The following is a 27,931-nucleotide window of genomic DNA, read 5'->3' as shown; positions in this document are numbered from 1 at the left end:
CACTCGGCTGTCATGAAGGGTTCCACTGAAGTCCATGTTCCAGAAGTGCACAGTAGTTCAGGCTGGAAGGGACCACTGAGGTCCTCTGGACCGTGCTCTGAATTTAGATCCACCTTCAAAGTCAGATCAGGTTGCTTAGAGTCATCTTCAAGTGTGTGGTAACTAACGAGCCAACTAACGAGTGACCTAAAGCCCATGAAACAAGATGCCCAAGACAGGCAGTTGCCTCCAACAGTTCTTTGGAATTTATGTAGAAACCTATTTAAATGATATTACCTGATGTAGAATAGCCTCACTGTCACCTGAGTTCTAAGAGGTTCTTCTGGCTGAGAGTCTTTATTCGAGTCTTCCATCCCTCCTGAGAGTCAGCCCTAACCAACAGGCTATTTAATATTAAATATGTCTAGTAGCTGTGGTCTCACCGGTTATGTCACTCAAGTAAGAAACTACGGAAGAAAGAAAACTTGATAGTTCTGTGGTTAGGCTACTGTCCTGTGCTCTGGACTCTGAAATGAGCAAAGCACGCTTTTGAACTGAATTTCTGAATCTCAGGAAAATTCTTTAAATTAGAAGGTATTTTTGAGCGGGTATGATTGTCATTTGTTCAACAGTGTGTGCCGGCACAGCCTGGGACCTTCTGGAACCCCAAAGAAAAGGGAAAGCTGTGCCTTACGCTGTATTTGTGCTCTGCAGTGCAGCGCTGCTGCAGGTACCGCTCTGCCTACAGGCAGCCTGGGTATATCTGCATTGAAGTGCTGTGAAAACATTGTCAGGTTCTAAAAGCATTTTTAATTAAGATTTGAAGTAAAGCAAATTGTCATAATCGTGGGTTGTCACTGTGTTAAATATTTTAACTACTTAAAAGCCACTTTACCATGGACAGCTGATGCAAAGCCAGGCTCAACAGTGTAGCCTGGAATGAGTGCTTTGTGTGACAGCACAATGCAGCACCCTGGAAACCTCACGGTTGCTTTGGTGGACTCGTACCCTGGTCTGCCTTCCTCACCAAGCAAAATCCTTCAGATCTCTCTTTTTCTGGAAACGTAATGCCTGTCGCTATCTAGCACATACTCTTGACCTTTCAGGAGACACTGCCTGCGCTGGGGTACACCACTCTGGTGGGTGGCGTGCTAACACTGCACTGTTTGGGCTGCATGTTGGTGGTTCCTAGCTCCTAGTCCGCTCCTCCAGCCTGGTGGCTCCTTGCGCAGCTGGTGTCTGGAGATGCTTCGATGTGCTCCGGCCACAGGCAGAGCTGCAGCTCCCTGAAATTCCTGGTGGGAGCCGGGGTAGATGTTCAGCGACTGCCAGTTAGACTTAAATCCACTTCTAGTGCTGTGAAATGCCCCGAGCTGTACCACCACTCAAGGAGAGCAACCTCTTGTTGTAACAATTTGAAATTAGACAGTTTTTTAGTGCAGTTTTTCAATTAAAACGTTCTCTGCTGCCTGAGCAGCCGCTGAAGAGGGCATTTCCCTGTGTTTACATGCCAGACGCTACCACAAGCGTCTGACCCAGCTCCCCTCCCCTCACGGGAAGGAAGACACCCAACGTGGGCTTTTCGTGACCCGTCTGGCTTACTCCCGAATTACCGTTTTTAAGCACGCACGATGACAGCCGCGGCCCGCTTGTTTCCCGTCACCAGGCCGGCCTCCAGCTACTACAGGCCGCACTAGCACCCTTCACCATGGCGGCTCGTTTCCCTCACGCCCTCGCCGGGGCCGGGGCCTCCCCCACCACCGGCTTCCCCGGCACCACCGGGCCAGGTGCAGGCCCGAGGCCATGGCGGCCCCTGAGGGTCGCCGCAGCCGTTGGCCCGCTCCCGCCGCCCCCGCCTATTCTGCTGTCCCCGGCGCGCCTGAACAACCCGCCGGCAGCCGCGTCGCTCCTCTGCCTCGTTTCGTCCCCTCTCCCTCCTTCCCCAACCCGCAGAGGGCGGCGCGGTTCTATGTTATTGATAATCAGCGCTCTCCGCGCTGTTTGGCCTCACGGCGGGGGTTGTTTTGATCAGGCGTTCGCCGTGGGCAGCCCGGCTGTTGCGAGGCTCCGAGAGGCGGGTCTTTTTTCCCCGCCATATAAAGCCGCCGCCGCAGCTGGGCCCCGAGCGCTACTGCCGCCGCCGAGTCCAGTCAGCGCCGAGCCGGACGCCGCCGCCTCCTCACGGTGAGGCCTGCGAGCTCGGAGGGGGACCGGCCGGCGCCGGTGGGGCGAAGATAGGTGCTTGAGGGCGGCTGCAGGACCGGGGCCGGGCGGTGGGGCCGGGCCGGGCCGCGGGGCCCGCTCCGTGGGCCCCGCGGCCCAGCCCGGCCCCACCGCCCGGCCCGGCCCCGGCCTGGGGAGGGCAGTCAGGGCTCCCCGGTGGTGGTCGCTGAGGGGACAGGCCGAGGTTTGAGCTCTGGGTAACACGGGGCTGAACGGCCGTGGGAGGTGTGTGTGTCGGAGGGGAGGCTGCGTGGGGAGGCGGCGTCTGCAGGCTCTAGTAAATAACTCAGCCCTTAAAATAAGTAAAGCTAAATCAAGTGTACCTTCTTTGCTTGTCGGGCTGCTTCAGGGTGCCCCGAGTGTCACCTCGTAGCGAGGGGCGGGGGGGCTCTGGAGTAAGCAGAGCGGCTCAGGTGTGATTTTATTAAATAATTGCAGCGTTACAGGCGGTGACAGGGAGGAGCAGAGCGGGAAGGAGCAGGCATCCATCCGGAATAGCTTGGGGAGGGTATGGAGTTGCCTGGGAGCGCTGGTTTAGATGGCTGAGCTCTGCGTTTCAGGCTTATATATGCAAATTACCGTTGTAGTTCAGGTTTGCCTTTTGACCAGCTCCCAACCTGTTTTGCTGATCGTCGAATAGAGCTTTTAAGACTGGCCTGCTTAGTCACCCAGTTGTGTTGCTATTTGAGGCCTGTCTTTTTCCAGAGCTGTATTGCAGCTTGCTAAAAATGACTTTTTTTTTTTTCTTCCAGGAGACTGAGCTCTGTGGTAAAAAAAAAGTAATGAAATTTAGATGAAATTGTGATCTGTTATCAGTGATGAGGTAGTAAATTAACTTCATTCTGTCTGATTCAGGCTCTTAACAGTAGCCTAAACCTTGATAAAAGTGGGTTTGTGTGATAGAAGGGTCTCGATGCAAATATTCTTGCAGGGCTGGACTCGTGGGGCAGCAGCATCTCTGTGGTGGTGGCTGCGTTGTGCAGCATTATGTAATGTTAAGCACAAGCACAGGAAGGCTGGCATCTGAAGCCGGGTTTGTTCTTGAGTGTTCTCAGGCAATCACTGCAAGAACAGATGCATTAAATCTAAAATGCATGCCTAGATAATTTTTTTTTTTTGAGAGCATCATTCAAGCTACCAACTCAGAACGGTGTTTTAATCTGAACTTTATTCTTGTGTTTGTATATATATCTATTTGTATCTTTGGAACAATCATGACTGTGTCCCTCCAGAACACCCATCTTAATTAGAAGTAGTGCTGTCATATAGGGTTACATTACTGTATAAACATTAACTAGCTACTCGCTCTGCCAAATGGAAATTAAAGCAGTGAGGACTTCAAGCTGGTGTGAGCAGCTTAATAACGTGCTTTGGCTGGCCTCCATTGGCCTGGGTTTGTTGCAGTACTGTCAGGCTCAGCTGTACTGATGAGCTACAGGAGGCATTCAGAAAGGGATAACGTAAGTTTTGCTGAAAGTGGTCCAGCTAATTCAATTTTGGCAGTTCTAGTACTACTGTATGGAACTAGCATACATAGCTCTTAGGTTTGATGGGGGAGAACACTTGAAAACAGTGCATTGCAGGCTGTATTTACGAACACATGCTTTAGAGATCTTTAAGCAGGTAATTTGAGGGAAAAACTGAAACTGTTACAATGGTCTGCTGCTAACAAATATTTTGAGTGATAAAGGAACCTATTGTAACAAATCCTACTACTTTGTTGAGAACTGATTTATAAAATTTATGTGGCCAGGCAGTTGTGTATTGTGTCCTTCAAATCGGTTGGTTCAAGTGCGGCGATACCCAAACAGACTTGTGTAGCTTCAGGCAGAAGTTGTTACCTAGTAGCTGCTGTATCTAGTGCATTACTTCTGTCTTTGAGTTGTTAAATATCTGGAAGCAATTTACATTCTTGGAAAGTTTGATTATTTTTCTGCTGTTGATATCTTTGAAGTCTGCTGCTTGTGTCGTAGGTCTTATCACAGTTTGTTTGGAAAATTTTGTTAAAATGCATAGTCATCTTAGTCTTTCCCAATGCTAACAAAGTGCTGATCTAACTTCCTACTTTGTAAGAGTAGTATTGAGTGCTAAAAGCCTTCCTCATAGTGATATATTGTTTTTAAATCTCTTCAGAAAACCAAATGCTTTTCTGAAGGAAAGCTTTTGATCTGGAGTAACCTGGTGTGTTTGACTCTGGAGCAAGGGAGGCTGGACCAGACTCTGCCCAGAAGGGGGTCCTTCCGGCCTCAATTTTGTGATTCTCTTCCAGAGGCTATAATTTGAAAAATGCTTTTGAGATCTGACTTCATTCGAGTAGTCAAAGTGAGTAGCAATTGTTTGGATTTGAAGACAAGCAGTGTTTTGGAAGTGTTGTTGAAAGTTAATGAGAAAGATAGCTCTGGTGTGGCGCTGTAAAAAATGTAAGCAGTATTGGCTAAGAAAAGTTGTGTATTTTATGCTTTCAGATTAAGAAAAAAGTTCTCTTCCCTTAAATTGGTGTTAGGCTTCTATCAATCCTTGTTTCTTAAGCATGAGGATTAATGATTTAGGTCTAATTCAAGTGGTGAATAATCTGAGCGTGCTTTAAGTGGTACTGGGTTATCTGCTGTTGGTACGAAGCAATATAAATAGTAAAGGGTAACGTACATCTTTGAGTCAGCTAAACTTGTAACATTTGCTGAATACTGTGTGGAAATAACTGTCCTTCTCTTGTAGATGCCTTCAATTAAACTGCAGAGTTCAGATGGAGAAATCTTTGAAGTTGATGTGGAAATTGCAAAACAGTCTGTAACTATAAAGACTATGCTGGAAGGTAAGAGTATGCATCCTCGCGGATCACTAGCTCGTGCAGAGATAGCAGTGTGTTCAAGGAAGCTTCTTGAATAGGAATTGTGACCGAAGGAGACAAGCTGGTACTGTGCTGAAACAGGTTTCCCAGGCCTATGAAGCAGCTTGCTGTCATATGTCAGAGCAGCTGGAACAATTGCTGTTGTAGCTGAAACTGTTCTAGGGTGGATGTGCAGTTGAAAAAAGCTTAAAGTTCTGTCCTCTTGTTATGAGCACTTACAGGGAGGCTAGTAAAATATAAGCACCCCACTGCCTTGCCTACAGCCTACTTCAGTTTTGTAAAAGTTAAGCAAACAAAACATCTAATCATATTAAAAACTTAAGTAATCATACAAAGCAGTCTTACAATGTAAATATCTTTTAAATGAGGTGGGAGTTCATAAACAAATGCAATGGAAGAGATAAAGTGAAACCTATATTGTGAGCTTATGGATGCAGTTAAATTATTTGGGATAAATACTTGGTTCTGATCTTCTGCTGACATAAATTTGAAACAAAAGAACTCGTGGCGGGGGAGGGGAAATCTGCCAGATGGCTAGGATACAGAGCAAACTGTGTCTAATCCCTCTACTGCAAATCCTCATTGTTTACTGGTGTGTTTTTCCAGTTTTTGGGTGTATTCATGAATTAACTTGCGAAAAAAGTCTTTCTGTAGGTGTAGTTAAAATGATGCTCTCCGATATAAATCCTTGTCTGGTTGTGACACCTTATACATAAGAACAATAAAAATAAGGTTGAAATGCTCCATGCATTGAACAGTTCCTTTCTCTTAATAAGATGCTGTTGAACATGACTAGCAACATGAGCAGGAAACATAGCAGTTGGTTGGAATACATTAGGGAGCCCCGTTCTTCTCAGTTTTCTCACGCAGAAGCTGTGTCACTGCTGGTGTTTAGTGACACTCAGGTGTTGATGAAAGGGAAGTTACACGTGGTAAGTGTTGTAAGCCAGGCACCATAAACTTGCCTTTCGCTAATCTGGGTGAGAACCAGTCTCCTAGTACGGATGAAATGTGTTAGCAGTACAGCTGGGTAAGCATCAGTTAATAAGCCACATTATGTGTGTTGGGTGCTGGAGCTGAAAGGTGGTTGTGTTGAGCATCATAGGACCACCAATAAAGTACCAATTTTCTGATAACAAACGTAGCTGCTGTTTTGGAGGTGGTGGGCACAGGTTGAACAGAGTTGACTAAACTTGAGATATTCCTTGAATTATTTCCCCATACCAACAACTTTGGACTGGTCACTTCTTACATTAGTATCTGCCGCCATGTTCAAAGTATGCATTCGAAGTTATTGGTGATGTATGCAGTACCCTTTAATGTCAGTATTTTAGTTCCTGAATCTATGAAGCTAGTTATTCCAAACAAGTAGTACTAATCAATATCCCCCAAATAATGACAGTAGTTGACTTGTCTAAATACAGAAGTACATGCTGTTTTAATTGTGCACGGATTTGTTCAGTGATGATGGTGTGACAGTCATCTGTTCTTAAAAATGAAGCTCCTTGGTGATGTAGAATTGGCCCATCTGTGCATATAATGAGGGAAGGTCTGTGTAGTCACTCAATTACATAACTAATTACAAGATGTTAATCTTTGACAGCTAGGGTGTCATCCAACTGTTAGCATTTATGTAATAAAAAAACCTGCATATTCTCTAATCAAAGGTGGCTAAGGTGGTATTTGTTCTGTGTATCAAGTCCAAATTTTAATTTATGGTTTTGTCTCTGTTTTTACTTGGTCACCTTGATATGACTAAGGAATCAAAGTGACAAACTTTATCCAAATCTGCCTTGAGCATGCTGACAAGCTTTTAAAACAAGGAGTATCAGAAGCATGCCTTATAAATGCTTTTTCGGTTGAAGGATTTGTGCTGCTGTCTTGGCATGCAAACTTTTTCAGCTGGTAAGAATCGGTACCAGGGCTTCAGAGGCCAGATAACCGGCATCTCTATGGCTACAGTATTTGCTGCTCATATAGAGGAAAATACATTGTCTCTATTTACCACAGTAGATCTGAGTTCTTATTAAATAATAAACTGAATGAGAGATCACAGTTTGGTTTAACTTGTGGATTGAACTGTTGAAAGTGGTAAACTTGCATAAATATTTGTCTTATTCTTCAACATACCTTATTGCCAGAACAATGAACTAGCAAGTCCCTGCTCTAACAAGTAACTGACTGCTTAACTGATGGTTTGTTGATGCTCTCGTTTGATGAAACAGCCTTATTAGCTACTTAGCCTAAACTTGACTAAGCACTTGTTGTGCCTAGTATGACTAATGCAGCCATGGCTCCACAAAGACTCACCGAAGCTTTCTAAAAGCTTCTGACTTTACCGGTTAGAGACCCTTTGCTACCAATCCATTCAGCCTCACTGTTGTTAAAATAGTGGAGAATTGGTGAAGCGGCCCAGTTCAGAGTAAATGGTTTTTGTCTGCCAATTGCTTAGTCATCTTTCCATTTTTAGATTTGGGAATGGATGATGAAGGTGACGATGACCCAGTCCCTCTTCCAAACGTTAATGCAGCCATCTTAAAAAAGGTAAGGCGTTGAAAGCGGTAGTGTTTGGCAGTAACAAAATGTGAAATTCATGTTGGAGTTGGATATTATGACCTGTTGTAATCAAGATACTTTTCATGTGCTAGCTACAAGCTTAACCAATTTGAGGTGCATAAACACAGGCGTTTCGGGTATCTTGAGAACTGGGGTGAGGCAGAAGACCTACAGGGGTGACCTTCTGGAACAGCAGCTGGAGGCCAGACAGGCTTCTAAGGTATTGAAGTGGTGCTGGACATCTGTGCACGCTAGTATTTCGTGGTATTAAAGCACTGATTTTAATTGGATTCTGTGAACTGAGGTGGCAGTTCATGAGATCCAAATGTAAGGAGAAAGGATTGAGGGACAGGCAGCGGTGAGAGAAACTGGCAGTAGCTGTGCCTGTGTGCCAGTTACAGTGCTGAAGAGATGCTGTGCATTCTTGGTGGTATTAAATTCAGTAATACACCATGATTATTGCTAGGTCAAGCGTGAAAAGCAAAAAAAGTATTTTGCTGTCTTCTAAGATGACTTTTTTGCTCTGAAGTAGAAAGTGTTGTGCCAAAATAAGCACTGGACTGTTTTGGGGTAAATACAGGGTTAGGAATTATTTCCTAGTGAACCTACACATAAATAACTTAAATTATGAAGTCTCTCAGGCTGGCGAAATGGAACAGGATTTTACTTGCAGTAGATACCTATCCTTTAATTGTCTGGGTTATGACATGGTGGTGTGTTTTGGTTTTGTTTTGTTTTTTTAAAAAGGGCAAACTTAAGAATAGGCAAACTTTTGCCAGGTGAACTTTGTGCTGTGGTGAACGTGTCCCGCTGATAGCGATTACCACTACACACTCTTCCTCTGTGTAGTATTCTGCTTAATAAGAATTATGTTTCTGCAAACAGATTAAACACCACAAAATGAGGTTTAGGTTTGCTTTGTACAGTCTTGTATGTGTTAGCACAGGGCTGAGTGACTTTATAACACCAGCAGCTGGCTCTTAAGATTAAGTAATTAACTAGCTACTGTCACAGATAAGATTCTTGAATACTGTTGTACTTCAGGGCTGGGAATCAGTTGCTCAGATGAAAATATTGGTTAATGGAGCGTGTTCATACCGGAGTCTACAGTTCTGATAAAATGAAGTTAAGTTATAGTTGCGGCCTAATGGGAGAATCATTTGGATAAAACTTTAATATCAAAACCCTAACTAGGTGATTCAGTGGTGCACCCATCACAAGGATGATCCACCTCCTCCTGAGGATGATGAGAACAAAGAAAAAAGAACAGATGACATCCCCGTGTGGGATCAGGAGTTTCTGAAAGTAGACCAAGGAACGCTTTTTGAACTTATCTTGGTAAGTATGTCCAAGTGGAGAGAAGGCTATGTCTGAAGTGCCCTCTGTTAGTGCACTTTACAAATAAAGTCTTTATGCTTCTTGAATAACTTTTTCACTGGGGGAAGGGCAAGTAGTTCTGGCAACTACTGGCTGAAATTGTTGATGTTAGAATGCCTGTTAACCCAATGCTAGACTTTAATCTATACTTGCTCATTTAGCAATCAATTAATATACTTTTCTGAACATGGGGCCCTCCAGCTGTCTTTATTCTTGTGGCTCTTGAGTCTTAGTTGAGGGCTTATCACTAGAAATGGAGTTCTGGAGATCTATGTCCAAATTAAAATCTAGATTTGACTCTTAAAATTTGTGCCTTACGTGATACTGAGGCAACATTACTTGTCTTAGTTAGTTACCAGCACTTCAATGCTGAAGACCTCTAATATTTGCAGGTTTCTGAAAGCCCTTTGTAGAAGGAGGAGCAGGGGTGCGTGTATTTCATGGTACAAATGACTTTCCCTCTCTTTTGGCAAGCAAGTTTTAGGTACTGTTACTTCAAGGTTCTAGCTAGAAGCTTCTCAAAGTGAAGATCATTTATTTGCAGTTACAGTATTCTACGATTTCGGTGTAAGCACCACTTTGGTAGTACATCTCCAGAGGCAGAATACTGATATGTAGGCTTAAATCTGGAAACTCTTCTACAGGCTGCAAATTACTTGGACATCAAAGGTTTGCTTGATGTCACATGCAAGACAGTTGCAAACATGATCAAGGGGAAAACTCCAGAAGAAATTCGCAAGACATTCAATATTAAGAATGACTTCACTGAGGAGGAAGAAGCACAGGTATTTGATTTGGGCTTAATTATTATTCAGTTGGGTTTTTTTTGTGCTGAGTTATTGCGTGGTGCTTTATTATTTAATGTGTGATGCAACAGATTTGTTAAGGATAAATGTAAACTAATGCATCAGCTCCTCGGAAATGGGTTGCTATTGGTGGAAGACCTTTCAGTACCGATGATGCTTGCAGCCCGTTACTGGTAAAGGTTAAACCAAAGCATACCGACTAGCTCAAATGTCTGTCTGGTAAGAAAACATGTAGGATTGTTTGTGGCAGCCTTAGTCTGCTGTTCTGGAGTCGCAGTTAGAATGCTGAAGATGCAGTGTTGCGTGTGGCTAGAAAGGTAAGATGTTTGGATTCTTGTCTTTAAGTAATGAACTCGTTGGCCTTTGAGCTTAAATAGCAAACCAACTGCGAAATGTCAGAGCAGGGAAAGATCAGAACAAGATGCCTTGTTAAAATACAAAGGCACTGAATTGTACACTTAGGTTTGTCTTCAGTGTTGTGTCACAAAACAAGCAGTTTAGTCTTAAGCTAGTCCATTTGCTGTACTTGGTGGAAAAAATTCAGTTTTGGTCAAATCTGGGCATGAGAAATAAATTTCTTGGTTTATATTGATAAACAGGTCAGTTCGGAAGGCTGACTTCCTAATTACAAACCCTGCGTGAAAAAGTAAAGCTACTTCCAAATTTATGCCTTCCTGCAATAAGTAATCCTGAATGCTTATGGGAATTTACAGCTAACTTCTGGAAGTTCACTGCAGTATATTAATAGTTAAAATGTTCTTTTAGGTACGCAAAGAGAACCAGTGGTGTGAAGAGAAGTGAAGTATTGTGCCTGACACTCGAACACTGTAAGGATTGTTCCAAATACTAGTTGCACTGCTCTGTTCATAATTGTTAATATTAGACAAATGCAGCAGCAAATGACGTTGTGTTAGCAGGATATTGTTCCCTTTGCATGTGTAGTGTTTTTTTGAGTACAAATCTAAATCTTCTGAGTTTTTACTAGTGTAATTGGATGTCTTTTTACTTTACTCTGCAACAAATAAACCTGAACTAAGTGTGGATTCTGTATGGAAAGTAACACTTAAGGTTGTCATATTCATTACACTTTTAAACCATTCAAGTCCAGTTACAATGCTAAGGATTGATTCCATTGTAAATAAAACCACCTGTGACTTCTTCCTTAAGAAGAACAAGACACTTGAGTTTACAGGGTATTGATAGCTTCAGAAAGAAAAACAAACTAGAATGTGTCTTGGGGAACTAGGTAAAGTTAAAAAAAAAAAAAGTTACTGGATTTCTTACAAATACATTGTGGGGAAAATTAGTGTTACTTAAAGCTATATAACTTTGAAGATGGCTTTTGTCCTGCATTTAAAAAAAAAAAAGAAAAAATATTTGACCACTTTCTTGTCCTGTTAGTCTTGCCTTATAGACTAGTGAAAGATGCGATCTAGAACCAAGCAAGCTCCTGACAGCTAAATTTGAATACTTCAACCATGTCTTGAAGACCTGCCTCTAGCTGGTAGCAAGTGAAAAGTGTGTTGCTTTATGCACAGGATGGGTGTGTTTTTATATGTTACTTTTAAAAGTGGAATCCAGGTTTGACCAAAAATGACTGACATTACCAAAGTTAATATTATTGACCTGTGCATGCCACTAGTGGCTTGTTTTTAGGCAATTTTAAACAACCCTTGTGCTGTAGCTCTTTAAAACATGGTTTTGTGTGTCCACAGGAAATCTTATGCCTCTGTATGTGATACTTCAGCTTGTAGAGACTTAATTATTGCATACAAAGCTAATGCAATATCAAGCTTAACTTCTTTGGACAAAGCCACTTGCGACTAGTTAAACAGTAACTGGTTTTCTGATTTTTATTTTTTTTTTTTACAGTTCCCTTATAGGGAGTAGGGGGTGGTTGTGTGGTAGATCTTTGAGGTGTGCTCTTAGCTTGTATTGCATTCCATTCTCTGTATAAACCTTAGAGTAGGATGAACCTTAATAAACATACTTATCTCACTTTAAATATCAGTGTTTCACTTCTGAATTAATAAAGGGCTTTTAAACTTTGGTTTGCAAATGGTTCTAGTTATTTGAAACTAGACAATCTTACTGTCACTTATCGCGGAGTGTACAAATAATAGCACTGAGGCAGCAGTTAATTGAAATAAAACAGCTGTAAAGATTTTGTTAAATGACTAACGCAAGCCCCTAGTCAGACACAGTGGGCAACTTCTCAAATTAGGATGGAAATTAAATAGCAAGCGATCCAGATGGATATGTTTTTTTGATGGCTTGCTAGCTTTTAGGTAATCTTTGATGTAACCACTAGTGAAAGCATTCCTAACTTGCTCTAAGGCAGCATTCAAACCCATGCTTTGGGTGCAGCTGCTGCTCACATCTGCTTACGTGTGAGGTTGTGGGCCTGCCTTTGTGCTGGTGTGCATGTTACATGGGCAGACTAGGATACCGTGTATTTAGTGGGCATAAATACTTCAGTGCTGGACTTGGATGTGAGGAAGCCTTTCCAGCATCCTGTTTGCAAACAATACACCTCCGTTTAAAAGTGCTACTAGAGAAAAACCTTCTGATGACGAGCCTGTGGCTGTATTTGTAGTTTAATATTCAGCTTGTCCTGCATTCTTGCAAGAAGTAAATCCATCTGTGTGTGAAGCTTGTGTTCCAGAATACACTAGTTTCGTCCTTGGAGCGCTGTGTTGCGAATAGAGAAGGCTAAACTGTAATGGTGTTCCGTGGTGGAAGCCCACGTACGTTCCTTGAGGTGCTTGTCATGGGACTGGGATCCCTGTTTGTTAGAGCCACTGCCTTGCGTGATGCCTCACCGGGCTGTAGGATGAGGAAGAGACAAAGACATGTAGTTTGTCTTCCTTATTACCTTGTTTCTGCTTTGTTTGTCATACCTGCCGAAGACACACCTGTGACCCTGTGGTGAGACTTGCTCATTATTAGAACACCCTGCCTAAACTACAGCCCTCGGTGGTCAAATGCTGTAATGGTGGAGCTTCTGCTGGAGCTGCAGGGTCCTACCAGTTGGCTGTTGATGCAGCACCAGTTGGTGCAAGTGTGGAGGTATAGTGTAGTAGTGTGTAGAAGAAAGGGCTAGTCTGGGTGCTCAAAGCATTATATAGCTCTGACAGATTTTTTAATGCTATTAGTCTTGCTAGTTAGAATTCCATCCAACTTATTTTCTCTAATGAAATTCCCCTGTAGTGCCATCTCCGATTTCATCCAAATTCTGTAGCTGCCTGACACCTATGTCAGTATGGGAAAACACCTTTTTTCCTTTTTTTTTTTTTTTTTAAAAAAAAAAAATCTCTGGAGGTACCACCCTCTCGGTTGTCTCATCTGCTCCAGTAATATTAGTGCTGGGCTGTAGAGAACAACCCTCTTTCGGAAGGCGCTGAGACAGCTCGGCGTGCCCCCCGCCTGCTGCACGGGGTCTCTTCTCCAGCTCAGCCCCATGGCTGTCCCTGCGGTGACAGACACCGGCTGTGTGCTTGGGAGTTCTTCAAGAAGCAACTGTCCAGTTTCCCACTGTGAAACTTCATGGTGCTGTTTAACTCGTATGGTGCTGCCTTAATTTTCTTTTTTTTTTTTTTTTTTTTAATCGGAGATAGCTCTTGTTGGCTGAAGCGATAAGTGTGAGGCAGGGAGGGGGAAGGCAAAGCCTCAGTAGTGATTGTAGAAGGTATTTTTTTCTTGGTCTTGGCTTACTATTTCAGTCTTACCCACTGAAGACTGGGGAAACTGAAATATAGAATAATTGGGAATTACTCTAAAAGCTGTTCATACAACTGCCATGGGGGGGGGGGGAGAACCAGGAGCCTCTTGAATTCTAAGAAACAGTTATTTGACAGTGCGATAGGATTATAACTTCCAGTGGCCTGTTTTGAATAGCCAGTCTGGCAATTTCTTTATTTATAAAGCTATAAACATATTTTGAACATAAAAGCCAAAAAATACAAACTCAAGGAAGTAAAAAAATTACAACAAATGAGGGATAGTCATTGAGACAAATGAAAGTACAGCTGCAAAACATTTATCCCTGCTACATACATACAGTGGTTTTACTTGGTTTAATGAAGTGGTACTTCCATGACTTCTACATTCAAACTGATTTCAGGAATTCAAATACATATTTCAAGAAGAGTTGAAATTGCTGCAAAAACTAAAGAGAAAAAAAAAAAAGAATCTTGTTGCGATAAAAACTTAAGGGCAAAGTTTTCCTTCTATTAAAAAAAGAGTATTAACACAAAATAGTAACACTTCATATAGCATTTCTAAAGACACTTTTTTGGTATTTATAAAAGTAACTTTGTTTTGGCATTGCTTATCAGCCATGGGGCGTGTAACAGAAGCTGGTCGTGCTCCCTGTTTTGTCTTGGAAATGGGCAGCTTAAAGGTCTCTTATCTGGTGTTTTGGGGGCGGGGAACAAAAAAAAAAAAAAAAAAGATTAAATTTTTTCAGTTACACCAGTATAAACTGAAGGTGTTGTGGTTTACCAGGCAGCTACTCTGAGTTTATACTGCGGTAGCTGAAAGCACAGGGTAAGGTCTGGCGATGAACCTGTACGTTACGGCAACGCTGCTGGGCCGTGAGTGCACGAGGAAAGGCTCCGGACAGGGGGGCGGTGGGTGTCACGGGGGGATTTTGCAGGAATGAGATGGAAGAGCGACGGTGGGGCTGTGGTACAGATGCCGGTCAGCGTGCCCTGCGCCAAGGCGGGCGTCCACAGCACCGTGGAGGGGCCAAAGGAGCCTTGAAATAAACGGGTGACGATCCCAGTGAATTCTGAAATGAGTGACGGCTGCTCTGCGCGCGCCAGGTCGGGATGCGCCGTTTGGTGCTGCTCAGGACTCTCCCCTGAATTTCCTCTGGTGTTACTTAGGCACATCTGCTTTTTCATTTATACCTGCCTTTGCTCTGCTGCGAAGTCAACACGTTTCATCCAACCCCGAGATACCGATCGGGTATTAAATTACGCCAGCTTTACACCCAGCCTTGAGTTACGCGAGGCCACTGTGGCCAGTTTGTCACCTGGGGCGTTCGGGGCAGCTGACACCTCGGCGGCACCTTACAGCAGAGGCTCTCACAGGGGTGAACGCTGAGCTGAGACACAGCTAATTTTGGGTTTTTTTAAGCAATTTTTTTGTTTGTTTGGTTTTTTTTTTTTTAAGTCAAGTGATAAAGAGAGGTTATATCAGATCTGGGAAGAGCCTGCTGGGTTCCTCTGCGCGGCACTGGAGCATGCTCTTGTCTAAGCCTGCTGAGATAATGCAAACCCCGGCGGATCGGGGATTGATCTAGCGCTGGGTCGTTAACCCTCCGAGCGCAGTACGCACACGACCGAGTGTCCAGCTGGCAGTCGGTTCAGGTAATGCTGCTTCTCTAAGGGTTAAAATGTTTCTGTCGAACTTGAAAATGACTCTTTTTTTTTTTTTTTTTTTTTTTTTTTCAAACTTTCCAGGTTTGTGCACGTAGCTTTCATTCAGTGCTTCTGAAGTTGCATTTACACAGGAGAGGAATAAAGCAATAGGTTTAGATCTTCTAAACTAAGACTGGAATTAAAAAAATCTACACTACTATAAGCAAAAGTACCTAAATAAAAAGGAATAAACCCAAAGCTGCTCTACAGACTAATCAGATTTGTTTTTTTTTTTTTAAATTTTCAATCTTTGAGGCATAAACTTCTTTAAAAAGTTATGTTTAGCCCGATGTAAAAAATTAGGGTTTGTGGTTTTGCGTTAAGAAAAAAAATATAAAAATATTTTGTACATTATAAAGGTCATCTTAAATTTCTTGCGGTTCTACAATAATATTACTACATGATTGGTCTTCGGTACTCTAAAACCTATTCTGTAAAGTAGAAAAAAATAGGACCCCCCCCCTCTCCCTCTGTGTGGTGTTATTTTTCTCTTCAGCAGTCTACAACAGATTTCTTTCAAGCAGGAAAAAATCTGCAGTGGACTAAATTGTGGTCTCTGAGAAGTCGGTAAACCTGAAGTAAATCACGAACTTGGATTAATTTGGGATTTACATCGGTTCTGGGAGATCAGGATCTGCCCACAGTGTTTTTTGTTTATTGAGCTCAAAATATAAATAAACCACCAGAAACCGGTAAACGTTTTCAAGCTGGAGAGAACACATTTGGCATCATCTCGGGAGCGGAGGGATCTTTTAGAAAAAGCTAGAGTAAGGTTTTTTTAAAAGGTTATACACCAAATTATGGAGAGAAAAAAAAAAAGGTTCAGATCTTGCCGAGGGTGGGTACGATGGAGGCCAGAGGCGGAGAGCGGGGTAGTGTGCCCTTCTGCGGCCGGGCCAGCGCGGTCCTCTGCCCGCTGGGGACGTTTCTGACCCTCCACAATTCCTAACGGCGAGGGAGACCCTGCACCCGGCAACGGGACCTGCAGCGGCCGGTGCCGGCTCCTCTGCGGGGCCAGTGTGTGCTCCCTTCTCCTCCGCGCGCCGGCGGGACGGGACACGGCCGCACAGAGCCCCTGCACCTGTAAACAGTTCTCTTCCTGTTCTCAAACAAGAAGTTGGAAAAAAAGTTCACCTTGTCGGTTTAAATATTTCATTTCTCTGTCAGCTGGTGGGATGAGAAAGCCAGCATCGCTACATTGCGTTTTCAGACAGAAGGGCTTTTTAAAAAAAATGCTCTTATTCCAGCTTTTCCAGCTCGGTGGTCTGAGGGGCAGGAGAGAGGCGTGAGGGGGTGTTGAAGCAGCTGGGAGGGCGGGGGGGGGGGAAGGCAGGGTCGGGCTGACAGCACCTACGTCTACTGCAGCAAGCCGGGGGCTTTCTGCTGTACTGGAAGGTAATGCAGTTAAAAAAAAAAAACAACACCAAAACAACAGGAAAACCCCCAAACAAACAAAAAATAAAGCAGCACAGGGCAGGGACAAAAGGCTTGTTTACTCATCAGCACTTTAAATTTTGGCAAGTACTTATTTTTTACCTTTTTTTTTTTTTTTTTTGAAATTGCTTTTCTATCCTTAACGCCACCCCCCGCCCCCCCCCAGAAGAAACACCAAATGAGTTTTCCAGCATCCTTGTTGCCTAACTTTGCACGTTCTACAGCGAGATGGGGAATTGGGATGGTCCTTTCCAGCGAAATCAGGTGGGAGAGCGCCAAGTGCCCAGTGTCCCGGCCAAGGCGGCTGCGTGCGTGGGACTATGTCCCCGCCGAGGCCGCGCTGTACGCCGGGGACTCTGCGGGCGCAGAGGAGCACCTGGTGATGGGTCTGGAGGAGCCGGAGGCGGTGTGGAGGTGAGCGGAGACGGGGAAGGGGTCGGGCTGTTCTCTGTGTGCGGAGTCGGCGGGGGCTGCGAGCTTGTCTGAAGGAAAAGCAGAGGAGATGCATTGGAGTGCGTCCGGAGGAGAGGGAGGGGAGTCTATAGCACTTCCATCGGAAGAAACTGGGCTGGCACAGCGTCCTTCTCCTTGTAAGTACCGAATGCACTTCTTTTTCCTCCTAGGAACAGTGAAGAGAGTTATCTGTGAATAAAGGGTGAGCGCGTGGTCACACACCAGTCGTAAACCAGCGCTCGGCGCAAGCTGGGTTGCGCAGCCGGATGGGGACCTGCGGTCCCCGGTCACCGCGGACCTCGGCAGGGTCCCCTCGGTCGTTGTGACCTGCGGCCGGGCTCCCCTGGTCGCTCTGGCCCCCATCCGGGCTCCCCTGCCCACCGCGGACCCTGTCTGGGCTCTCCTGGTCACTGCGAACCCCGGCCGGGCTCCCCCGGCCAACACAGCCCCCGGTCGGGCCCCCCCCGGTCACCGCGGCCGCCGGCCGGGCGCTACCTCCTCCCGGCCCGGGGCCGGGGCTGCGCGGCTCCGCGGCCACCGCCAGGCGGCGCCATAACGGCGGCCCCGCGGGGAAGGGCGGGCGCTGCGCTGCGCGGCCGCGCACAGCCCGCACTGGCGGTGCCCGCTCCGCGCCCGGCCGGCGGCTGCGCTGGGCCGGGGGGTGCTGGTGCCGCGACAGCGCGGTGTGGGCTGAATCCAAACGGAAAGGGTTCAGCCACGGGCCAGGGGAGGATGGGGGCGGGGTGAGGCGGGGGGGGGGGGGTGGGTGTTATAAAAACAAGAATAAAAATAATAATAAAATCTAAATAATAAAAATGAAAAGAATAAAAATAAAAAAAAATAAAAATGGCAATAAAAAATCAAAATAATAAACCCCCAAACAATAATAAAAAAATAACAAATATAAAAATAACAAAAATCAAACCAATAATAAAAGTCAAAATAAGGAGGTCATTTGATGAGAAGCTCAACACGAGCCGGCAACGTGCGCTGGCAGCCCAGAAACCCCCCGCAGCCTGGGCTGCATCCCCAGCAGCGTGGGCAGCAGGGCGAGGGGGGGATTCTGCCCCTCTGCTCCGCTCTGGGGAGACCCCCCTGCAGTGCTGCCTCCAGCTCTGGGGCACCAACAGCAGAAGGACACGGAGCTGTTGGAGCGGGGCCAGAGGCCAGCGGCTGTGGGCGCTTGGACAGGGCGTGGGGCACAGGGCATCGCTGTGGTCGGGGGTGCCAGGCCGTGCACTGCCAGGACACTGCCCTCCGCACCATTTTTGGCCTCTCCCCTCAGGCAATGCAAGACAGCGCAAAATCTTAAGGTCTGAAGGCCTCATTTCCTAGCACTTTCCTAGACTTGTGCACAATATCATCGACTTACATCATTCTGCAGCAAAAGCCTCTGATCTCAGCCACCTCTGCATCGCAAAATACTTTACGTTCATCCCCACCTCTACCCATGACTCAGTGACTCCGCTGAGGTGAAAGTGCTCAACAGATTCAGGAAGCGGGAAGAAAATGGCGTGGGACCAGCTGGAAGACACGGTCTGAGGCTGGCTGAGGTCCTGCTTTGGATGTTAGAGTAGTCCTGAGCCCTTCAGAGGACTTGTTGGTCTTTGGAGGGTAGATCACCTTCGAAACTGCTAATGAAGCTAAGGAGAAACCAGCTCTGACACTTCAGCCTGTGGCTGTGCTGGGCAGGGAACGTTTGCTGAGGTCTCTCCCTTAGGAAGCAGGGGTACAAGGACAAAACCCAACGTAGACAGACACTGGAGAGAGACATTAGGCCGAAGAAGGCCCTGAATGGACCTGCAACTGTGAAAAAGTCGGTTCCATGCCCCCTCTCTGTGGAGCATGATAAATAGAGCTCGTCTGCTGGGGAAGATTTACTCATAAAAAGGGTTTTTTACAGAAAAGTACCCCATCAGTGGCAACTCTCCTCCCCTAGCCCTGCTTTCCCAGTAAGAAGCCCACTGGGGCTGGGAAGGTCAGCAGGACAGCGGTGCCTGGGGAGCAGGGCTCGGTCTCCTTCATCCCCTGAAGAAGATATTCAGGTTCCCCACTTGTTCCTATGTCATGATTTGGGGCTCTCAAAAATACAAGTCCTACATCACCCTTGCCGTGACCGGATTTGGGCACGATTTCTCCACATCCCTTGACAATTCTGCTCTGTGGTATGAAAACCAGGAATATTTGCCCTGACTTTCAGGTGTCGGCTCATACGCCCAGCCGACTTTAACTACTGCTGGCTGGTCCCTCGCGCTGTCTCGTGTTGTCTCTACATACTCTGAGCTGGTTTTCCTTCTCTTCATGTGACAGATCCCTCACGCCACCTGCTACGGGTCCTCGAGCATCTCAGGGTAGTTTTAAACAACAGAGCTCTCAAGGTGTCACCTTAATAGTAGCGAGGGAACAATTCCTCTGCTGGAGATGGTATTAATGACTTTACAGCTAAACCAGCCAAAACGAGCATCTTCCTCCCACCCGGCTCCCTGCCTCGGCTGTCTCATTTGAGGAAAACAGATCAAATGGAGAACTCGCTAATGCGGGCACACACCTTTCTTTGATCTTACTAATGAAAAACTAGACAGTGTTAGAATATGTATTAACTAGTCCAGTATTAAACATGACTTTGCACTGGCTGTGAACAAGAGAAGTGCTATTACTGCTGTCGGTGTCATCCTTAGCTGTGGTGACCCAATTAACGCGATATGAAACACGGCAGCCCCGCTGAACGGAGTATTTAACTTGGAAGTTATTTTACAGGGGCTGTGATTTCCCAGCGCAGACGAGCCCCAGGAGAAGCTGTTTTCCCCATGGATGTCTCAGGAGTAGCCACAGGATGGGGAGTTCCAAGGCCCTGTTTAAGATGATACCAATCTATCCATCGATTGACTGATTTGATTTAAAATAACGGGGGAAAAAAGCAGATCTGGTATTACGGATTGCTGACAACGTGGCTATTACAGAGCTAAAGGGGTTTATCCCTCTCCCTTTAGGAACCACGGCACCCCGGAGCGGTTTGCCCGGGGGTGAGGGGAGGAGGGTGAAAGCTCTAGAGCACGAACCCCCAGTTTTAACCAGTTAACCTCTCCCGTGGGGTGGGAACCCTCCAGTGGAAGTTGCTCTCCGCAGGTGACCAGACGTGTACGACAGGAGCCGCGGAGCCGGCAGCGGCACGTTAGTACGGGGAATTGCAGAAGGGCCGTGACTACCCGGGGCTCGAGAGGCAAAGGTTACAACATACAAGCATGCTAAAGGTCTCCCAGCACTCCAGCAGCCTGTGTTAATTGGGAAGCAGTGCAAAGAAGCTGAATTAAAAGCGTTCAAACGAAGGCAGAGGGAAGTTGGAAGCACAACTCCAGAGATCCGGAGTCGTGCCCTGCGCTGCGGAGCGGGGCTCAGCTTGGTGGCATTGCTGTCTGCGTGACGGGGGTGACAAAAACCCCTCTCTGGACACCAGTAAAGTATTAATTAGTTTCCAGATTCTTACGAGTTTAAAAACGCGTGCTGGCTGCAGTCCCAGCGAGCCGGGGGGGTTGCTGCTGCCCGGCCCTGCGGGGTGCAGGACTCGGTGGCGGGGAGGGGACCTCACCTCGGGCTCAGCCACCGGGACCTGGGCTCGGGCTGCCAGCAAGCGCAGTGGCCACGCACCGTTGGGGGTCAGATTTGGGTAGGTTTTAGTCACTTTAAGCTGTGGTAAACACATTAACCAATACTTTACTTCCAGCTTTTGCTGGAGTCCTCGATGCATCGGCATTAAAAAAGTGCTATGAAATCCTCTGTCCAGGCTTGGACCCTCTTCAGGCTTCAGCGCCCAGGTCCAGAAGTCCCCCCCAGGAGCTTTTTGTGTCTGCTTGAACCTGCGGACTCCCCCCTGAGCCAGGTAACGCTCGGTTCACGCACTGAGGTTTATTATCTCCTGGGCACGTCCATTCTGGGCACTTACGAACTGTCCCACTGCCCGTGGCTCTCCCACCCCACGCTGGGAACTGCCAGACTGCGGGGTCAAGAGGAGCTGGATCTTGAAATACAGGGTCAGCCCCAGTATAAATAGGAAAAAACCAAAACATTAACCACTCACTGCTGGCCCTAGGGTGCTATTAGAGGTCTATTTATATGGCCCTAGGAAATCTTTAATGGGGGAAGAAAGCCCTGCATCAGGGTCACAGAGGTCTCCACCCTGGAAATAAGCTTTTAACGCCATCCAGCATCACACCACCATGGCCCCGGCGGGGGGTGGGGGGGGAATAACAACCCCAGGGCACAGCCTGACCCTCGCAGCTCGGACAACAGCTCCTGAGGATGCCCAGGGAGAAACCCCATCCGCGCCTGGCCGGAGCAGCCCCCGCCGGCGTTGGGAGGGGGCAGGGAGCCGAACCCCCTCGCCCAGGAGCACCCCAGCAGCGAGGAGATGCCGATACACACCTGCACGGGCCGCACCAGTCCGTTTGTTGGTTGAGGCCAAAGCGAGCTCTGCATTTCTTAGGAGAGGCAGGATCTGAACACAGAAGCATGCGCGGCGGAGAATGGGCAAGGCAGAGGCACAAAGAGGAGGAGGAGCAGGAGGAAGAAAAGAGGCAACATCATTTTAGCCACTTGAACACACGACTAACAGACTAAAATCCCATTTTTTTTTTTTTTTTTTTTTTTTTCCTGCAACAGGGCAGTGCCGGCACCACCTCTCCTGGAAAAAAGTGATCGTTAGGCAAATATCGGTGATCGCTGCTGGCAGCTGGGGAAGAAGGAGGCTTGGGAAGCGGCCTCAGCTCTGGGAAATATGGGCAATTACAGGGAAATTCACAGCTCTTTGAATTATCTTAAGTCTGTAAAAGCTGCCAAATCCCAGAGGCGCTGCCTGCGCCTGGTGTCTGCATCCTTACCTGCTCCCTGCCTGTCCCGCAGCGACTAGAGGGGCTGCCGGCGAGCTCGCACTGCGCCCGGAAAAGAAGAGGAGGAAACGTTGCAGAAGCAGGCTGAAAGCAGAGTTAGCACCAAGGAGACCCAGGCCCCGGGTTATTCTGCTCTGCTCCCCACCATTCCCCTGCCAGTTTCCATGGAAAAGCTGTTCTCCCTGGCCTGTCCTCAAATGTTGCAGTTTTGCTGTATAATTATGGGACTCATTGGGGCGAAGCCCTGTCTGCTTTCATGCACCTCATGCCTTTTCTCTAGTGCTATAAATGGGATTTGAACAGCACATTTCTGTGCTGGATTCACACTCCCTCCTTCAGCCACCACCGGTGTCTCCTGTTGCGTACGACCAGCAGCTGGTTTTCAGTCCGTAACAGGTGAAATTATCACGCATATCGATATATAAATATCTACATACACTACGTACCAGCCTAAAAGCTTGTATTCCCCTTATCAGTTTAGGCACTGAATGAGATCAACGGTGTTAACTAAACTGGAGATTATCCTGGGACACAGTGGTAGAATTGCTTTTTATGGACAATTCAAGGAGGTCACCCAAGAGCAATTAATTAAATTAATGAAATAGTGTGAACTTTACGCATTAATGCAGGCTGTGGGATTCTGGTTGCACGGACGCGTAATCCACAGCGGTAACACCAGAGCTGGGCTCCCATGTCCTGACCAACACCTGAGCCGCCCAGAGGCAGCCAGCTGTGCACCCTGGGGTCCCCAGCTCCGGCGTGACGGGTCTTTGCGTGGCTGTGCCAGGCCGGGAGAGCACCAGCCTGGCCTGGCGCCTTCCCCAGGGAGCTCTTCTGGAGGGAGAGAGAATGAGCGTTCTGCTCAGAAAGCCAAGAGCCTGTCATCTGGCTGACTTCGTTTCATGCGGAAGTAAATAAGAGCAACGAGCAGTAACGAACCGGGAGGCTGGAGAGTGGGAAAAGCTCTTTGTAAATCCATAGGCAATCACGGAACGGGCATACTGGAAAAAGCAGGCTGTCTAACTGCATGGATACGTGATGCCATGGTGGGCAAGGACAGTCTCTCACTATTTTATAATGAATATTTAATGATACAGATATCATTTATTCCTGATATGGCAGAACTACTTCAGAAACCAGCACAGGAATAGCCTCGGATGATGGGAATGTGTGTGTCACCAGCTGAAATCTGTCAAAAGGGCCTTTTCTAATAAACAGGGTGGTGCAGGGAAGCAACTGACACTGGATTTTAGCATGACTTGACTTGAACTGTACATTACTTCGAAATGAAACCCAACTCTGCGGTAGTCCCACGGGTGATCTTCAAGCCTTTCACTGCATTTAGTCCCACATGCAATATTGATGCACTTGAGCAGAGATTTCTTCAATTAATGCTATTTGTAGGGCTGATGGGGACATTCACCCTGGATGTTTTGAACAGATTAAGTTTAGTGATAATGTATATGAAGTTATGCACTTGCCTAAACCTCATCTTTTCAGTTTTCACACCCTACTTATGTTCTAATTCAAACATGTCTCTGAAAAAGTCACAAAAATGTTAATTTACTGCATCTTAAAAAAAAAATAATACGTATTTCTTTAGTTAAGCTCAAGAGAATAAAAGAAAACATGATAAAACACGACAACTGCTTCGGATTATCCCCTCCGAGCAGAAACGAAGGGACAGCCACCGAGCCGCACGCATTTACCTGAGTTGGAATCTTGCTGCTTTTCCCGTGTCCGTCTCTTCTTTTTCCCCTGGGGAATGAAAGGGAAGGCCGTTAGTCCCAGCTCCCGGGAGACGGCAGGTGCTGTGCGGGGTTTTGGGGCTGGAGGGGCAAGCCCTGGCCAGGGGCCGGGTGCTCTGCTGGAACAGTCACGGTGCCGCCAGCTCTGCCCGTTCCAGGGCGAGATGAGCTGGGAACCACGGCAAGGGGACCTGCCGGGTTCATCTCCATGGACGTCCCTGTCCTTCCCCCAGCTGCCCCGACCAGTGCTCCAGAGAAGACACCCAGGAGGAACTTCTAGTGGGAGGTGTCCCTGCCCATGGCAGAGGGTTGGAACTAGATGACCTTTAAGGTCCCTTCCAACCCGAACCATTCTCTGATTCTATGACTCTATGAACTCTCAAAGCGACCACCCGCAGCGGTGTCTGCGCACATCCGAGGGCTGCCTTTGACATGCCACACATGTGCTCTGGGCATCTCCCTTTTCTCAGGAACAACCTCTCATCCCCAGTACCCCCGGATTCAGCACCACAGGCATTTTCACACGTCCCCAGCATGCCGAAACCACTCTGCACGAGACCCACGCGTGCGCAGAAACAGCAACAGAAACTCGGGGGAGATGGCGGCCACGTCCCTGCCACCCGCTGCCGTCTGCTCCATCTTCTTCCCAACGCCCTGCTCCCGGCTCTGGTTTATGAGCCCACGGCCACGCTACAAACGCGGCTGAGACCCTGATTGACACTGCAGGCTGCTCAAGAAGTCGCTAGAGAAAACATTAGCGGATGCAGAACAACTATAATAAACCCAGCGCCCGCACCGGCGCCGCTCAGCACCTCTGCCAAATCCTGCCAGTCCTCCTTGGCCCACCCTGACGTGAGTAATAGATAATTTAATTAATAGATTTAACTAGATTAGTGGAATTAAGCAAGATTTACTGCATGCAGCAGAGGCAGTCTGATCAACAGCGGATCCTCCTGGCTTATTCTTACTCCTTCTCCCTCTTTATGTTTCTAAATAGCACTTGGCCCATTTTAGCACCCTCCCTGTTTCCAATACGCACTTTAATGAGGTGCCTTATACCTGAACAGAAACTGCTCCATCATGTGTCACCAGGAAGAGCACCCCTCATTTCAAAAGGGAAAGAAAGTTCTAGGAAATGCACAGAAATTTATTTTTAAATAATCCACTATCTATAATCTTATCTATGTCAACGCTTTTGCAGCTCTGGACCCATCTCTCGTTCTTCTGTTTCTTCCCTCACTAACAAGAAAACCTGATTTTGTCCCCAGACTGCCTCTCTGACTCACAATACGCGCCAACTCCCCTCATCTCCTAACGAGCTTATTCACGAGGGCACAGCGGCGCAGGAGCCAACCTGGCCCGCGTGGAGCAGGCGGCGGCTCGCAGGGCTGCCTTCGACCCGTGACTTTTTATATGACTTCTTGTGGTTTTGAGTGAAGGTGGAAAGCTCCGAGCTGCGGTAAGCTTTTTCTTCAGTGTGGGACCAACTGTATTTCCTGCCCGATATCCGCATCACGTGCTGCAGAAGTGACCTACATTCCTCCTCCTCCTCTTCCTCCCTGCTCACGCTCCAGAGAGAAAAGCATCCCTTGCAACGACCACAACACCCAAAAGCAGCTCTTTGCCGATGCCGGGAAATCCAACGTCCGCCTCCGGAGCCCGCTAGCTACGGAGGGAAAATTCTTCTGGAGCAAGGAAGCACCCCGTGCCAAGATGAAGGATGCTACAGGATTGAGATTTCCATGGAAGATGCGCTTGGGTCTTGGAGGAAGACGGTGCCTTGCTCTCAGCGATGCTGATGCCCTCCAGATGCTGATGCTCTCCAGATGTGTGTCCACAGATGCTGCCAACCTCCGGAGCCGCCCTTAGAGAAACCGGGGCAGCTGCCCCGGTTTCTCTAAGGGCGGCTCCGGAGGTCGGCAGCATCCAGCACTGATCCTGCAAAGCTGCATAAGGATGCTGAGCTCCTGGTCTGCGCTTCCAAAGAGGCAGGGATGTCTGTGCTGCTGCAGGGAAACATGGGCTGGGAGCATCTGCTTTTTCTACATCACCTCTGCCCTCTGTTTTTTTGTTGTTTTTTTTTTTCGCTTTATGTGTTTTTGGGGTTTTTTTTAGGTCTGTTTAAGGGTGTTTTCTCGCCCTGGGTGGAGTTTGGGCTGTCTGGAAGGAGTGGTGGTCAGGGTGGGCTGAATGGGCACTCGCTGCGCGGCTCCCAGGGGAAAGAACGCGGCTGCGAGGGAAATGACGGAGCCTTAGATCAAAGGGCAGAGCCCTCGCGTGGATGGACGGACATCTGAAGACTTACGTGTGCTTTGCTTCGGGTTTCTAACGAGCTCGTTAGGCGTATAAGATCAAAACAGTTGAGAAAGCCACTAGAAAAGACCCGGAGTGTGGCACCGCTACACCTATACAACCTTGTTTAACACAGTGCTGCTGGAGTGATTAATATAGCTAAGAGTAAATTAATTATTTTTTTTAAAAGTAACCTTTAAATGTTCTATGGAGTAGCCCGGAGGCTTCCCAAGTGTTGTCCCTACCACCACAAGCCACAATGCAGCTTTGTCCCTCTGGCCAGCCCAGGAGCTGCTGCTGCATCTCCCCAGGGAGTGGGGGAACTCCGGGCACCCCGGCTGTGCCAGCGCGGCCAGTCCACCGCAGCCCCCTCCAAAACCAGCTTTTTAGCTGTACAGTCAAGGTACTCTATAAAAGCTTGTACTCTACAGAGTACAAGCTGTACTCTATAAAAACCAAAGCGCAGGTTTTTCTCTGCTCACGCCTTGGGGATCGGTTGGGCATCGATTGCTGCGGCAGCGTACCTCGCTACAGCCAGAACCGGGGAAGATGAAGCCTGGAGCTTCCCTTCTTTCCCTTGGACACCAGGAGAGCTCTTCTGGCTACTGGAACACACGATCCCAACACTCGGCACGTTTTAGGGCCTGCTGCACTAATTATTTTTTATTGCTGAGAACCACCGCCCTCTGCTGCATGGCTCAGCTGCTCCGCTCAGCAGCCGCTGCTGGAGTTGGGGGATGTTTTTTCCTTTTTTCAATCTGGAAAGGGTTTTTTTCCCCCTAACAGCAACCTTGGTTGGGAAACAGGCTCATCAAAAAGCTGGGCTGAGCTCGCGAGCTCGTGGAGTGAGCCGTGCTGTTGTCTGCATTTGCTCAAATTGCACTTGAATACTTCAAACATGGTGTGCTTAATTTGGTCAGGGTCCTCTAAGAATGATAGATCGGGGTGGGATCAAGGCCCCCGAGGGACAGACGGAAACTCTGGGACTGTCATCCTGCGGGCGCCACTTCCACACCCTGCAATACACGGGGCTGCTGCTCGGGATGCAACCCCACGGAGAGTCCAAAATCAGACCCGAACTGCCTGCGAAACCGAGCTTCGCACTACAACTCATACAGAGCAGCTTACACTTCCCTATTTTTCCTTTTAAACAATTATCTCCCATTATTATTACGCTCTCGTGAGTGCAGCTAGTGCAGACGCCCTGTGCTAGTTTTAAACCCACAGAGTGGAGGTGGCAACCCAAAATTTGGCAAATCCCCCCAAACCTGTGGCATGTGCCCAGGCTCAGCATCACGTGCCCAGGGCTACAGAGCCCACGGTACCCAGCCCTGCGATTTAAAGCTGATAAACAAGGTGCTATCGCAAAGCGACCAGAGCATCCCATCCCCAGTTTCTTCCCCTGCATCTCTGCCCCATCCTCTGGGCAGACGTCTCAGCTGCTGCCCAAGATGCACAAAGCAGTGAGTTCCCATAAAATTATACTCCTAAAGATCATAAGCATCACTTAAAAGCTCTTCTTCCTTTCTACTGGTATTTACTTCGGCAATAAGCGAACAACCAGTTTGGTAGCTGGGGACCCGTAACATTTGTGCTATGGACAGGCAACAAGCCGAGAGGAATACTCCTGAAACGTGCATTTCTACAGCTCTCGTGCCGTCAGGACCGGCATTACCAGGGACAGGCGGGATGTTTCTGGCCATGCCATGGGGAGGGGGTCCGAGCCGCGGAAGCCACTCACGTAGTTGTCTCTGGCAGACCAGCCGGGGTAGAGCTGCATGTGGAGCTGCCGTTCCTTGCGAGCCAGTTCGTAGTACTTGGCCTGCTCCTCCCGGGACAGCGCGTGCCACTGCAAGGACAAGCGTGGTGGTGAGACCTGGCCCTGCTGTCCCCTCCCAGCCCAGCC

The 27,931-nt window shown here is 47.5% G+C and overlaps 2 protein-coding genes across 10 annotated transcripts in view; one reads left to right on the top strand and one right to left on the bottom strand.

Annotated features, from left to right (window-relative positions):
- Positions 1-2,011: 2,011 nt before the first annotated feature.
- SKP1 (S-phase kinase associated protein 1) lies at positions 2,012-11,838 on the top strand. 2 transcript variants are annotated; one of them, XM_063348586.1, is made up of 7 exons: positions 2,101-2,163; positions 2,955-3,025; positions 4,918-5,014; positions 7,521-7,594; positions 8,801-8,944; positions 9,628-9,768; positions 10,555-11,838. In XM_063348586.1, the coding sequence occupies exons 3-7, from the start codon at positions 4,918-4,920 to the stop codon at positions 10,588-10,590; spliced, it is 492 nt and encodes a 163-aa protein (XP_063204656.1). In that variant the 5' UTR covers positions 2,101-2,163; positions 2,955-3,025; the 3' UTR covers positions 10,591-11,838. The 2 variants fall into 2 exon arrangements, with proteins under 2 accessions (XP_063204655.1, XP_063204656.1); XM_063348585.1 differs by lacking the exon at positions 2,955-3,025 and having other exon boundaries at positions 2,012-2,163.
- Positions 11,839-11,991: 153 nt separating this feature from the next.
- The window catches only part of TCF7 (transcription factor 7), a 77,610-nt gene continuing 61,670 nt past the window's right edge, over positions 11,992-27,931 (bottom strand). For 4 of the 8 annotated variants that reach the window (XM_063348577.1, XM_063348576.1, XM_063348579.1 and 1 more), the window contains 3 exons: positions 27,767-27,874; positions 23,695-23,743; positions 14,613-17,131 (listed from right to left, as the gene is read on the bottom strand). In XM_063348577.1, the coding sequence (XP_063204647.1) occupies positions 16,968-17,131; positions 23,695-23,743; positions 27,767-27,874 (321 nt within the window). In that variant the 3' untranslated portion in view covers positions 14,613-16,967. Of the gene's footprint in view, positions 13,958-14,612; positions 17,269-21,077; positions 21,079-21,521; positions 21,595-23,694; positions 23,744-27,766; positions 27,875-27,931 lie in introns of those variants that run through there. The other 4 variants (XM_063348578.1, XM_063348582.1, XM_063348584.1 and 1 more) reach the window with 3 other exon arrangements.

The sequence above is a fragment of the Chroicocephalus ridibundus genome, chromosome 11 (genome assembly GCF_963924245.1).
Source record: "Chroicocephalus ridibundus chromosome 11, bChrRid1.1, whole genome shotgun sequence".
In the NCBI taxonomy this organism is placed as follows: domain Eukaryota; kingdom Metazoa; phylum Chordata; class Aves; order Charadriiformes; family Laridae; genus Chroicocephalus; species Chroicocephalus ridibundus.
The sequence above is the reverse complement of the archived record's forward strand: the minus strand, read 5'-3'. Positions and strand labels throughout refer to the sequence as shown.